At 34.0% G+C, this 14,948-nt stretch overlaps 1 protein-coding gene across 3 annotated transcripts in view; it reads left to right on the forward strand.

Moving 5' to 3' along the window:
• The window catches only part of KRAS (KRAS proto-oncogene, GTPase), a 44,032-nt gene that overhangs the window by 23,205 nt on the left and 5,879 nt on the right, over positions 1-14,948 (forward strand). For 2 of the 3 annotated variants that reach the window (XM_015094896.4, XM_027967804.3), the window contains exons 3-5: positions 1,849-2,027; positions 3,027-3,186; positions 11,443-11,566. In XM_015094896.4, coding sequence (XP_014950382.1) covers positions 1,849-2,027; positions 3,027-3,186; positions 11,443-11,562 — 459 coding nt within the window. In that variant the 3' untranslated portion in view covers positions 11,563-11,566. Of the gene's footprint in view, positions 1-1,848; positions 2,028-3,026; positions 3,187-11,442; positions 11,567-14,948 lie in introns of those variants that run through there. The other variant, XM_027967805.3, reaches the window with a different exon arrangement.

Below are 14,948 nucleotides of genomic sequence, written 5' to 3' on the forward strand. Positions count from 1 at the left end.
AAACATAATTTTTAATGACCACTTTTTAAATGATAGATTGGTTTGTAAAGTAATTCATGAACTAAAGGTGGAACAAGACGAAACAGTGTCCTTAGGCTTATACTTTATACCCATTATTAGCCCTACCTCTGCTTCCATGACCTCACCTTACACCAGCTCTTTCCCTTATTTTTTGAAGTCTGTTTTGGCAGACAGTGTGTGAAATCTTTTAGGCATGAGGATTAATCAAAAGGTTCCCAGGTGGCTCAGTGGTAAAGAATCTGCTTACCAATGCAGGATATGTGGATTTGATCCCTGGGTTGGGAAGATCCTCTGGAGAAGAGACTGGTAACCCACTCCAGTATTCTTGCCTGGGAAATCCCATAGATAGGGGAGGTCTGTCAGGCTACAGTCCATGGGGTCACAAAGAGTTGGACACGACTGAGTGACTGAGTAGATACACACAGACTAATCAAAAGTCAGAGGAAAGTCAAATTCATCTCAAGAGTCTGTTATGCTACTCACCCTCTTTTCTTTACTCCCTCTTTGAGTTGCAGTGTCTCTAAGGTATCCAACTCTTTCTCTTTTCTTCTCTAGTCCCTCTCTTTTTCACTAGGGATCTCCCAGAATTTGCAGACAGAACAATCATTCTCTTTAGCAGTTTCATAGTATCTATCTGACTGTTAAATATTGTTCCCAGGACTGTAGAAATGGACTATGGAGGGTATGAAAATTCTCAGTATTGACCATTCTCTTATGAATTCCTTTGACCATAGGTAAAATAATTGCATGACAATTATTTGTAAGTTGCTTGGTTTTTCTTGCCACCTAAATCATCCAGAATAGTAAGAGCTGATAGAGCTATCCCATTTTGTAATAATTATTTTTCTTTACAGAGAATTTTGGGTCTTTCTGTTCTCAGTCTGTGCACTTGCATTGTTGAATCTTCTTGTAACATGTTAAAAAAAAAAAAAAACTTTTAAAACCGTGGTAAGATACACATAAAATTTATCATTGCCATAATTTTAAGTGTACAGTTGAGTGACCATAAGTTAAATTCACAACATTGGACAACCATTAGCTCTGTTTCCAGAATTTTTTCCTCATCCCAAACTGAAACTTTGTGCCCATTAAATAATAACTCTCCAATTCCCGTCTCCTCAGCCCCAGGTAACCTCTTTCCTACTTTTTGTCTGTGTGACTTGACCTTTTCTAGGTATCTCAATATAAATGGAATCATAGAATGTTTGTCTTATTGTGTCAGACTTCATTTAGCATAATGTTTTCAAAGTTCATCCGTGTTGTATAGCATACATCAGAAATGCATTTCTTTTTATGGCTGAATAATATTCCACTCAGTGTGTGTGTGTGTGTGTGTGTGTGTGTGTGTGTGTGTATGTGTGTACAGTCATACCGTCACACACATTTTATTTATCCATTCATTTTATCCAACAAACACTTGAGTTGTTTCTACATTTTAGCTATTGTAAGTAATGCTTTGACCATTGGCATACAAGTATTTGAGTTTCTGCTTTCAGTTCTTTTGTTAACATACCTAGGAATGGAATTGATGGATCGAGTTTCTCTGCATCCTTACTAGCACTTATTATATTACCTTTTTTTTTTTTTAATAGCCACTCTAATGGGAGTGAAGTGGTAGCTCATTGTCATTTTGATTTGCATTTCCTGAATGAGGTTGAACATCTTTTCATGTACTTATTGGCCATTTGTGTATTTTCTTTAGAAACCTGTCTATTCAATTTGCCCAGTTTTGAATTGGATTGGTTTTTGTTTGTGAGTTGTGTCTAACACCTTTTTAGAAGCAAAAGGTGCACCATGATAACCCAGACTGTGTTTCTCCCTTCTCAGGATTCCTACAGGAAACAAGTAGTAATTGATGGAGAAACCTGTCTCTTGGATATTCTCGACACAGCAGGTCAAGAGGAATACAGTGCAATGAGGGACCAGTACATGAGGACTGGGGAGGGCTTTCTTTGTGTATTTGCCATAAATAATACTAAATCATTTGAAGATATTCACCATTATAGGTGGGTTTAAGTTGAATAAACTAAATTGACATTGAGGAGTAATTGTATCTCCGTTCATTGAGTCTTTGCTAACTGCTATGCACAAATTATCTAATATAAAATAATTTTTGTGAGGTAGGTAATATCCCTGTTTTGCAAATGAAATCTTATGGATTGATCAGTTGAGCAGCTTGTTCCAGATCACACAGTGGCGATGCTGGAATTGAAAAGCAGGCCTGTTTGACTCTAAAACTGTGCTCTTAACCACTCTGTACTGGAGAAACAAAGCTTTATGCTAGATCCATCATAAAAATGAAAACCATGAACAAAAATGTGAAAAGATAATTGAGATGGCACCACTTGAATAGCCTTAAAAAATAAGTCCATTTAGTGTGGCATTTCTTGGAATCAAATAAATATTGGCTTTAGATAATTAAGGAAAAAACACAACTCTGAAGTTAAAAGACAGAAGTGTTAATACAGCTTTTAAAGAATCTTGGTGAATTTGCATAAAATTGATTACTTTTACTAAATAAAATAATTGTTCACATAGAAATAAAATCTTTCCACTTGGTGCTCTTTTTTAAGAATGGAAAGTTAAAAATATGTTAATGTTGTAAATCATGTTTTCATAAAAACATTAAAAACATTCCATACATGTATATTTAACAACATATATAGTATGTGTTTTTAAGATTATAATTTTAAAAATTAGGCATAGCACTTTTTTGGCCTAGAATTTTTCATTATTTCTGTTTTATCATTGTGACCTATCTGCATATGAACCTGTTAGACTGTAGTACTATTATATTTCTGGATATTTGATCTTTTAAAAGGCATAGAAGTTCTCTCTGTTTAGAATAGAGAAAAATAAGCAGAAGGAAGAGAAAGGAAAATCTGGTGTGATGGGAACTAGGAATTACATTAACAACCTTTATTTTATGAGACAAAGTTGTGAATAGTTTCTGAAAGATTTTTGTTACTAATTCCTGTGCTATAACTTTTTTTTTTCCTCCCCAGAGAACAAATAAAAAGAGTTAAAGACTCTGAAGATGTACCTATGGTTCTAGTAGGAAATAAATGTGATTTGCCTTCTAGAACAGTAGACACAAAACAGGCTCAGGACTTAGCAAGAAGTTATGGAATTCCTTTTATTGAAACATCAGCAAAGACAAGACAGGTAAGTAAAATTGTAATAACAAATCTGTCCTCTCAAACTATATCAAGTGATTTAAATCATTAATCACAGTTTACTAATATATATTCCAATAATGTGATTTTGGGAGCAGGAAGGCGTGAGCATTAATAAATGGACATACCTGATAGCATAACTGTTGATTTTTTTTCCATTATATTAAAGTAGGAAGTAAAACAATATTTACTTGGTAAATGTTCTGTAAAGGATATGAGAGGGCAGTCCTCATTCCAGTGTCCATGTGTTATTTTTGGCTTTGGTTTCTTTCCACATTGAACAGTTCAGCACATCTTATAGTTAGGATTCAAGAAATGTGGGAATTTTTTTTTTTTTTTACTGTTTTATTTTTAAAATTAAAAGGGAGACAAATTTTGAGTTTCCTATTTTTGAAGTGCTTTTAAGAATATTATGTCATATGTTTCTAGATTAAATGTTATGTGTTTGGAGAATTTTACTTTGCTAGAATATTCTTTCAGAGGATATATTTGTTTTTCAGGGAAGTTTTTATTAAGGCAGGAGAATATTTAGAAAGCAAATAGAAATTCTCAGTTATTCATTTACTGTGTTGTTCTGAAAAAACCACCACCACCAGATTGATCCTGAATTTTGTTTCAAAAATTATCTTTATTTTAAAAGTAACTTTTTCCCTAGGTAAAATTAATTGATATGATTTAACCTCTTTGTGTGAAATAAGAGTTTAACATATAGAATAAATAAATTCCTAGAAAGGAATATATAATGTTATGATGGAATACCGGTATGTTCCATACAAGGTGAACATTTGTTTGGGGCCTTGTCTGGTTATGGCCCGGAAAACCAGTCTCATGGTTTATTATGCTAGAAGTTAAGAAAATTGATGAAAACTCATTACATGGTTAAACTTATAAAAACATCTTCTAGATCTTTCACTGAATTTTGTAAAGGGATAAAAATTTTAAAAGTAAACCATTACTCAGCTAGTATATATATGTCTGCTTCCCTGGTGGAAGATTATATGTACCACTTTCTAGTTGTACAAATTTGGTACACAGTGAAAAAAAAAATTCTATTTTAAGTCTTCATTTGGAATTAAAAGCTGAATTACTGTAGTTTTTAACCGTAATACAGGTTATCTCATTCTAAAACCTGATTTATAAGTTATAGAAATACTTGGTATATACATTACTTCATTTTACTTTGGAAGAATTAAGATTTTATTCATAGCATTCCCAAGTCCCAAAGACTAGGAAGAGGTTTGATTTTTATCATCTTTGTACTGGTCTTCTCTGACTAGAATCCTGGATTTCGGTTAGGAAGTACTCAGAAAGCATGATTATAACATTGTAACTTTTTCTCCCACTTTCATATGAACATTTTTCAGATATAAAGTTGAAGGATTCATATGAACATTTTTCAGATATAAAATTGAAGGATTTTTACTGAAAGCATTTGCAAACCTGCTACCTAGATTTTACCATTAACATTTTATTAACATATTATTTATAACTTTAAAAATAAATATTTTAGATTGGGAGACATATTAGTTTACATTGTACAAAGGAAAGAAAAAAGCCTAATAAGAGACTTTGCCTGATGTTGTAAAGGGCTGCAAATAAAGCTGTACTTCTCATACTTTAATATGCATAAGAATCAAGTGGGCTTCTTATTCAAATCCAGATTCTAATTCTGAATTAGAATTAGGGTCTAGGTTGGAAGCTGTGATTCTGCATTTTTAACAAGCTCTCGAGTGATGCTGACTTTGGTACCTGGACCACATCTGGAGTGGAAAGGTAATAAAGGACAGAAAAAGAAGTCCTGTTACTTCTGCAGTGTTACCCTCCACTCTTATTTGATATAAGAGCCTAAAATAGTTGTCTTTCCTTGTTGTATGGTTACTACCTCAGAAGTAATATTGATTCTTAGTGTTTGACATTAATACTTTAATACACCACAGCATTCATAACTAATCGGAAAACTACCTGGTTTCCTTTTAAAATAGATTTTTAGGTTTTATACTGGTTTTTGTGGAGGGAGGGGTAGGGAAGGTAATTAGGTATGTGATACCTAGTGGATTAACCTGAATTTGTTTTGTAGACATTTTTATGGATCATCGAATTAAAATATACAGTGATAAATTACAAAGAAATACTTGTACTTTATTCCTTAACCTTCTAGCCCTCAGCTTTTCTTATATTTATATCCTGTTTTATTGATCTGGTTATGTAATTTATGGTGCTAAACTACAACTTCGATATTTAGTTTCTGATCTTTGATTTCTGTATTATATGGACTTGTTGATTTGTCTCTCAAAAGTTAATTCATTTCTTTCTGTTGAAATTAATTTGATATTTGCATGCTCTTAGAAGACTTGAATTAACTATTCCAAGTAATTGAGAAAATGAAATATGTAAATTTTTATAAATTTTAATTTACATCTCCAGTTTTTGTGAAAATTTGAAGCCCTATTTTCTGCAGAACATTTTGATATTCATCTCCTGTTACTTATTTATTATTTGAGCAAAATGAATATGCATATCCTCATTGTAGTTTATCAGCAGCTACTTGTTTAATGCCCTGTTTTGGTCTTGAGCATGAACTTAAAACACAAAACAAGAGAAAGTTGTATTCAAGTTAGTAGGAACAGGACATGCATTTAGAACTTTTATAGATAAAAGTCAGGGGCTGGCAAGCTTTTTCTGCAGAGGGTCAGATGATAAATACTTTAGGCTTTTGGGCCCCAAGTGATATCTGTTGCTTTTTTTTTTTTTTTTCTTACAGCTCTTTAAAAATGCAAAAATCAGTCAGCTTGTGGGCAGTACAAAAATACAGGCTGTGGCTGCATTGGGCTTGTGGGTTGTACTGTGCTGATTGTTGGTTATCTAGGGAACTGTATTCTTTGACCAGATATGAGAAGTTAGGTCAGACTTTCAACTTAAATTTTATAGGCTAACATTAGTAATTTTAAAGTAAAATTGATATATTCTATGAAAGAGAAGTAGGAGTTTTACTCTAGTATTTTTAAGGTAAGGGTTGCAGACTATATATTTTACCAACTTAATTAGTTTCTTATTTTAAAAAGCCCATTTTTATGGCTAAGATACAATTCTGTTATATTCTTATAAAATTATAGTTTTCAGCTATCATTTTAGTCCACATCTGAAAGGCCAAAGAAGTTTTTGTTTCTGCAGTTAGGCTGCGTCGGGTCCCTGTGTTCCAAGTGTATAATAAAGTCTGCTGTCTAGATGACATTTTTCTGGCCTCTTTGGGCAGTGCATGGCAGTGTTCACAAAGGCTGTTGAAACCAAATTGTTGACACCATGGTAATCAGCAGTGTGTTTTCCAGTCTGCTAAAATCAAAAGTGGGGAGCATTCAGGAAAATGGATGATAAAAGCAGAATTCTGAGTATCTGTTACTTCTGATTCAGCTTTTTTGCTTTCTGGAGGTCTCAATTTGAGCATAATGTGAAAATTTGTTTTATGAACTTAAAAATGTTTTAAATTAAAAAAAATTTTTTAATTAAAAATATTAATTTTCTGTTTTGTTGTTGTTAATTTCTAGATACATAAATTTAGTTGTTGGGAGACCTCCATTAAAGAAAGCTTATGATCAAACTGTTTTAACAAAGCAAAACAAACAAAAAATATTCTCATGTGCCACATTTCTCTGTTTAGCAGTAGTTGGGGTTGTGTACAAATGATTGATATTTTGAACTTTGCTTTTTATGAGTTCAGTTCAGTTCAGTCACTCAGTTGTGTCCGACTCTTTGTGACCCCATGAATCGCAGCACGCCAGGCCTCCCTGTCCATCACCATCTCCCGGAGTTCACTCAGACTCACGTCCATCGAGTCAGTGATGCCATCCAGCCATCTCATCCTCTGTCGTCCCCTTCTCCGCCTGCCCCCAGTCCCTCCCAGCATCAGAGTCTTTTCCAGTGAGTCAACTCTTTGCATGAGGTGGCCAAAGTACTGGAGTTTCAGCTTTAGCATCATTCCTTCCAAAAGAAATCCCAGGGCTGATCTCCTTCAGAATGGACTGGTTGGATCTCCTTGCAGTCCAAGGGACTCTCAAGAGTCTTCTCCAACACCACAGTTCAAAAGCATCAATTCTTAGGCGCTCAGCCTTCTTCACACTCCAACTCTCACATCCATACATGACTACTGGAAAAACCATAGCCTTGACTAGACAGACCTTAGTCGGCAAAGTAATGTCTCTGCTTTTGAATATATTATCTAGGTTGGTCATAACTTTTCTTCCAAGGAGTAACCGTCTTTTAATTTCATGGCTGCAGTCACCATCTGGAGTGATTTTGGAGCCCCCAAAAATAAAGTCAGCCACTGTTTCCACTGTTTCCCCATCTATTTCCCATGAAGTGATGGGACCAGATGCCATGATTTTCGTTTTCTGAATGTTGAGCTTTAAGCCAACTTTTTCACTTTCCACTTTCACTTTCATCAAGAGGCTTTTTAAAACTAGACAAAACAATTAACCGAGGACCTGCTGTGCACCAATGCATAGCATAGCCTCCGAAGCAGCTCAGTAGTTCCTGAGGTAGGTTATCGTTCAGCAAGGTTTCTTTCCAATTCAGTGATGCAGAGTTGCTTTTTAGAATACATCTTGTTCCTCCCATTGCTGTCCCCCAAGAAGGCTAGAAGAGGGGTGGCAGAGGATGAGATGGTTGGATGGCATCACTGACTCAATGGACATGAACTTGAGCAAACTCCAGGAGATAGTGAAGGGCAGGGGAGCCTGGTGTGCTGCAGTCCATGGGGTTGCAAAGAATTGGACAGAACTTAATGACTGAACAATAGCACAGGAAGGCTAGTATTCTTGCATCTGTCTACGGTTCAGGTATTTGAAGTGTTATTTCATTGAAAGAGTTTTGGCAGGTAGTAAACTGTTCAACTGGAACAAGTACTTGTTTAAAATTGAATTGGTTAGTGAAAGCTTTACAGGCATCAGGATACAGAATGATGTGGTTAACAGTTCTTTCTCCGGTACGGAAGTGCTGTATTTCCATAGTCTCCACAGGATGTTTTCAGATAATGACTGAGCTGAAAGTAATGTCAAATCTCTTGATTTAAGAAAATGTACAAATATATCTTTAAAAACTTATTTCAAATTTACATACATAGATACATGCACTTTTGCTCCTACAGTACGCACTTATGTCTCAGTTGTTTAATCAGTAAGATCTGAAGATGAGTATTTTGGGGCAACAAGCCATAGTCTCAAGAATAAATCATTGTATGCCGGTTAAGACCTTAGCAACTAGCCATAGTAGGTATTAAACATCTGTTTTGGCTGTGCTTAATCTTTTAAAATTACCTACAAATTCTGGAATATGAAACCAGTGTTTTGTGCCAGTGGTTTAAGGTACATACAAGGATCAGTAATGTTCTCTTCATGTCAGTATGACTTTAAAGCATTTATTATCAAGAAATAAGTAATTAAGTCTGAGAAAATATGGTAAATAACAGATTCTTTAAAATCTAATTTAAATTTTCTATTAGTAAAGATGAGAAATGAAAAAGTCATTCTGGAATAACTATTTCTTGGTGGTGTTAATTATCTTAGCCTCTGAGGTCCTGATACTGACTTCTTGGTGGCGGGTAGTATAGTTCTTTTTAATTATTGGCTTCCAACTCTCTCTCTGCATTGCTGGAAACAAAAATCATATATTCTGATATTGGTGATGGGATGTGCATACTTAAAAAGCAGACACATTCAAACTAGTTTTAGAAATAAATTACAATCAAAATTTGCTTCTGCTAAATTAGTAGAGCAACAAAACCCCGTTTTTTCCCTCCATCATAGAATATTTCAGTACTTCTACATTGACCTTATACCTTCTTTTTTAAACAGGAATGAGAGTTTTTATTCTTAAAAATATGAGCTTTACTTGGTTTGTTTTATTTGTATGTACATATATTTGAAATTTCTTGCATTAATTTTCAAATTGAAAAGAGAATCATTTGTGAAGATATCTTAAGTGTCAGCACAGGTTTTATATTTTATATGCATTACTAAAGCTCTTTTGATACCTTAATTATTTATATAATAATGAGAATAGTAATTTCTTAAAAACAGACCTTCTCCTCTTGGACAGTAGTGATAAATACAAAATATTAAAAATTTTATATATGGGTACATGTGGCTGTCTCGTTTAAAGTACCAACATATTTAATGATATCAGAAAATAGTTGGAATTTTTGTTTTGTAGTTGGCTTAGTTACCTAGTTGATTAAATTGATTTCATTAAAAGTATACAGATTTTTATATCACAAGTTGATAAAATAACTTCAGAGGTACATTTTAATATATAATTAACATTATTTAAATCCCTACTTAACTAAAACTTAATTTTATGAATTTTAAATTAAAGTTTTACTTCAAAGATAAATTACTGAGTTCCACTGAAGCAGTTCTTAATACATTCTAAAGATTTGTAAGCATTAATACTGCTATAAAAATTGAGATGCCCCTTTTCTTTTCCTTAACTGATGTAAGCAGTGGATGTGTGATGATGTATGTATGCTAAGGTTAAACTTTAGCTGTTGGTTTACTTAAGTTAATACTTAAATTGCTGATTCTCTGTGCTTGACTGAATTTAAAACTGCAAATCATATTTTTGGTACAAATTAGCTTTTTAGGTGCTGGGTCCATTTTGTCACATTTGGTTTATAGAAAGACTGGTGTTACCAATTGCAGAGACTTAAATATGCCACTTCCCATAGTGAGTAATTCTATCTTAAAATTGAAAGAACAGATTAAGTTTAAAAAAATATATACGGTAAAATAAACCACCAACATTTTAAAAGCACATCTTTCTTTTAGAAGAATGGAACATATGTCTTTTAAGTTAATTTGTACCACATGTAAATTAATGCGTGCTTAAGTCACATCAGTCATATCTGACTCTTTGAGACCCCATGGACTGTAGCCTGCCAGGGTCCTCTGTCCACGGGATTCTCCAGGCCAGAAAACTGGAGTGGGTTGCCATTCCTTCTCCAGGGGATCTTCCCAGCCCAGGGATTGAACCCGTGTCTCTTACGTCTCCTGCATTGGTAGATGGATTCTTTACCATTACCATTAGTGCCGCCTGGGAAACCCTATGTAGGTTAATGTTTGTGTTAGTATTTCTTTTTATTCTTAATATTCTTAATATTTTTGAGAATATACTTTAAAGAAAACTTTAAGATATTTTTAATATTTTAAGAAAATACTTTTAAGTATTCTTAATACTTTTAAGAAATTAATATTTCTTTTTTTAGATGTAAGCTTCTACTTTGGTGGTTACATTCTTCTGGACAAACTAACAGTACAGTTAATCTAAACATTTTGTCTTCTTGGCTACTGTCTAATTTTCTAGACTAGAAAAGACATAAAACATCTCCCTACGGGCATATATGATTGTGTTTGTTGTCGTAGCTTTCTCACCATAGCCTTAAGCAGAAGAAGTCCCCTTGGCTCCTTCGGAGTGTGTAAATTAGAAGATATAAAGCCAGGACATTGGGTATTGTTTTAAAAATTATTTTTTAAGACTTGTAGTACAGATACAAAATTATATTGCTACTATTTTGTATTTTTTAAACGATTAAAAATATTTTCATTTTATGGTAAATAGCCCTCATTTAGCATTTTTATTTAAATAGTGCAGTTCTTGATCCACAAAAGTCTCAGTCTCGGTTCCATTTGTGGGCTCTAGAAATTGACTGGACAGTTGCAATTGAAGATAGAACTTGTGATTCCAGTCTCTTGAACCAGCTATATTTTGAGGTGTTGTGTGCATGTTTGTGTGTGTGTGTTTAAACAAAGGTCTGACTATCCCTTTTGTACCATTTTTCTCCTCACTCCTGACTCAGAGCAGGGGTGGGGATCAGTGGTACAAAAATAACTTGTTTTCCCTAAGTCAGAGAAATAATTTAAATCTAACTTCAGTTTAGACTTTGATTAATTCTGTGACTAACAAACTAAAATGATTGCATTAATTGATATACAGGTACTAATAACACATGTACTTCCAAATTAAAAAAAAATTCTTATCCCATTACAAAACAAAACTTGACTTCAAAGAACAAATCACAATTTATGCCCTATTTTAATACTGAATCCCCAGTTCTATTCAAACAGTCTGATGTCTGTTTGAAAAAAGAAAATGCTCAAGTAAAGCTCAAACTTTCAAATTTCTTGCACATGGCTATCCCAATAAATTACTATTACCAATGAAACAGACTTTAAAGAAGTTGTGTTTTACAATGCAGAGAGTGGAGGATGCTTTTTATACATTGGTGAGAGAGATCCGACAATACAGATTGAAAAAAATCAGCAAAGAAGAAAAGACTCCTGGCTGTGTGAAAATTAAAAAATGCATTGTTATGTAATCTGGTAAGTTCAGCATATTAATTTTGGCAGAAAGCATATGTTTTTCATAGCTAACAAAGTAGCAACCACATGAGATCTACCTTGGTGTGGGATTCTAATTTGAAGTATTAAAAAAATAAACATGTAGTTTGCTTCCACAGTCAATACATTTTTTTTTAATCTAATGGGTATTAATTATAATTGAGGCAGATTTTGATGGCTATAGACTGTCAGGGTCTTGAGAGACAAAATATGCCGTATCATATAGCAGAGTTGAATGGCCCAGAAGGTGGGAAAGGATCACTCTTACAGAGTATGTTTTCTTTTGGACATTCCACAGGCAGGTACTTATTCTGTCTCTGCTCTCTTAATGTAGTGACATCAGCATCACTTCTTTACCCAAGTGAGAAACCTGGGAGTCTTGGGATGACTCCCTGCTTTTCATATCCAGTTGGAGGCAACCACAAATTTCTGTTATGATGTTACCCTCTAACTTCTTTTTACATTTATTTATTTTTGGCTGTGCTGGGTCTTCATTGCTGCACACAGGCTTTTCTCTATTTGCGGTGGGCAGGGGCTACTGTCCAGTCGCAGTGCATGGGCTTCTCATTGTCGTCGCTTCTCTTGTTGCAGAGCATGGGCTCTAGGGCACATGGGCTTCAGTACTTAATGCACGTGGGCTCAGTAGTTGCCACTGTTGGGCTCTAGAGCACAGGCTCGATAGCTGTGGCACCACGGGCTTAGTTGCTCCATGACATGTTGAATCTTCTGCATCAGGGATCAAAGCTCCATCTCCAGCACTGGCAGGCAGATTCTTTACCATTGAGCCACTAGGGAAGCCCACATTCTAACTTCATCACATCATTAGTTCAGACTTCTATCATTTCTTGCTGGGATTGTTGAAACCTCTTACTTGGTTTACCTTTTGCTGCCTTCATTCACAGTGCAACCAGAGAGATATACCTAAAAGGTTTCATAGAATATATATGGCTCCTTAACACCTTCCTTCCCCTCTCACCTTTGGTTTTATCTCTAAAAAACTCCTTGACTGAACTTTTTTTGTCCTCTTGTAAATCAGCACTATGTTATTTCTTACCTTCCCTTAAGTGTTGGCTGTTGCTCTTGTTTGGAATGCTACTGTTCTTACCCCCTAGTTTTACTAGTTAACATACTTTCATGCTTGTCTAATCTGTTCTCTAAGAATCTTCTTTAAACCACCAGTAGATTGGGCATAATGCCCTTCTTGTGTATTCCCAGTTTATTGCTCTTAACTGTTACACACTTTCTGTGTTAAAGTGACATAACCTATGTTTGATTCCTATACAGTAAGAATTTTAGAGAGCTAGAATCTCATATTTCTAATCTTTGTATGTCTGTGGCCTAATGAGGTTCCTGGCACACAGGAGCTGCCCAGCTGGATTTATTGAGTGGAATTTCTCAATTTCCTTTCTAGACCAACCCATATTAAACTTGGTTTTCCTTAGAAAATATTTCCCTCAATAGATGCCATAAAGTTCACGCCAAAGCTTAAGGTTTTGATGCATATTATTTGCAATATATAATGTTCTGGGAGAACATGAAATAAAATTGGAGGATATCATTTATTGTGCTGATTAAACTAAAGGTTGGTGTTCTTTGTATGACTCGAAGGTCTGAAATAATGTATCTCCAAAAATATACTTCGGAATAGTAGATTAAGTTCCAAAGATGATATGTGGTATGTTTCGAACTAAACTCAGATGAAGAAACAAAGCAAAATTAATACTGGCATTAATTTTTATTGATTTATGAACTCTTGATATTTTTTGAGCATCACTATACAAAATAATATTTAATTTAGAAGTTATAAAACCCAGCATTGGGATGCAATCTGAAAAGTAAAACTTCTGAAATAACAGCATTTATGACCAGAGTTAAGTGCTAGTCTTTTTTCTTCCTGCTCTGTTATTATTAGATGATTTTTAAAGTGGAACTATTCAGAATAAAATAAGCTTTATGCTTCAGTTTTTATTTGAAACAGATGACAGTGTATACTTTTCTAAAATCTCAAATTTGTGCTATTTCAGTGACTGTAGTGTAAATGTCAAATTGTTGGGCATGATGAATCTTTTTCAGTGATCATGAATAGCATTTTATATAAGGAAAAAATTGTACTTGGTAATACCTAAATTTTTTAAATAAAGATATTTTACAAAATTAATTTGACAGTGATAAATATATGCAAATTAGTTTTTCTTAGTCCTAAAATGATGGGTTTGAACAAAATAACCTTAGTGGTATCCTGTTTTGTCTTCTTTACATGTATATGAGAATGATTAGTTCCCATGTGAAAAAAAGGCATCCATTGCCCTGTTTTGATCAATTTTAATATTTTACTAATCATTAAAATTAATAAGATTATATAGAAAGGAGAGTTCAGTCCAATATAAACTATTTGTCAGAATCTTAGAAGAAGGTAATGTAATCAAATTCTCCCTTCATTGTCTCCTAAATGATTATATATTGTTTTCACCTTAGGGTGTGTCTCCTCTGTATCTGTCTCATGGTTTTTCATTTTGTCTACTTGAACACATTGATGTTTTTCGTCATTATAAAAACTGTTGAAGTAGACTACATAAGGATGTGTGATCGAAGGGAATTTGTGAAAGGTGAGGGAGTTAGAATAGATCCTCTCTTAAGATTCCATCCCGTTCTAATAGTTTATGTTTATAAACTAGTCAGGGTTGGTATTGTTTATAAGGCAATAATTATTCTTTATTGTGTCATTGGAAGTTTTTTGCTCTTTATGTGTTAACATGAAGGTTTATATAAATGAAGCCTTGTTTGTATTGCTGATGAACTGTCCACCTACTTTTCCTCTCTCCTGTGGGTGAAGCAGAAGCATAGGTTGTATCAGAAATGGTATCAGTAAGTGGGGAACATCAAGTGAAGTTTGGGGGCTTCACTGGGAACTTCTACTCACTAGTGTTCAAATCAATAATGCTGGGTTTTATACTACTACTACTGTTTAAATGTGAGCAAGCCTTTCATTCCCACTCTGTTTAATTCTTTAAAAACATTGGTAATACTTTTATAAATTTTAGATAAAATGTGAAAATCAGTTAAATGTAACTTGCATGGAAATGCCCAGAATTAATTGTTATTGAAATATTGATTGTAGAAGATCTTAGTAATGCATACAAGAGAATTATCTGTTAAATTTTCAGTTATTTTCAAGATAAAATAATGAATGTGTTTCTGTTCATATTCGACAGAAGTGGTTAAAATGAGTAAAAAGCCAATTTTTGTTATTCTTGAAGTGGCTTGATTTATACAACTTTGTTGTGTATTTGTTCCTGAGACTCCCTCTAGTGTCTAGGTTTGAAAACATCATCAAGTTAACAGGCATTTGATGACAGTTACTGGG

The sequence above is a fragment of the Ovis aries genome, chromosome 3 (genome assembly GCF_016772045.2).
Source record: "Ovis aries strain OAR_USU_Benz2616 breed Rambouillet chromosome 3, ARS-UI_Ramb_v3.0, whole genome shotgun sequence".
Classification (NCBI taxonomy): Eukaryota; Metazoa; Chordata; class Mammalia; order Artiodactyla; family Bovidae; genus Ovis; species Ovis aries.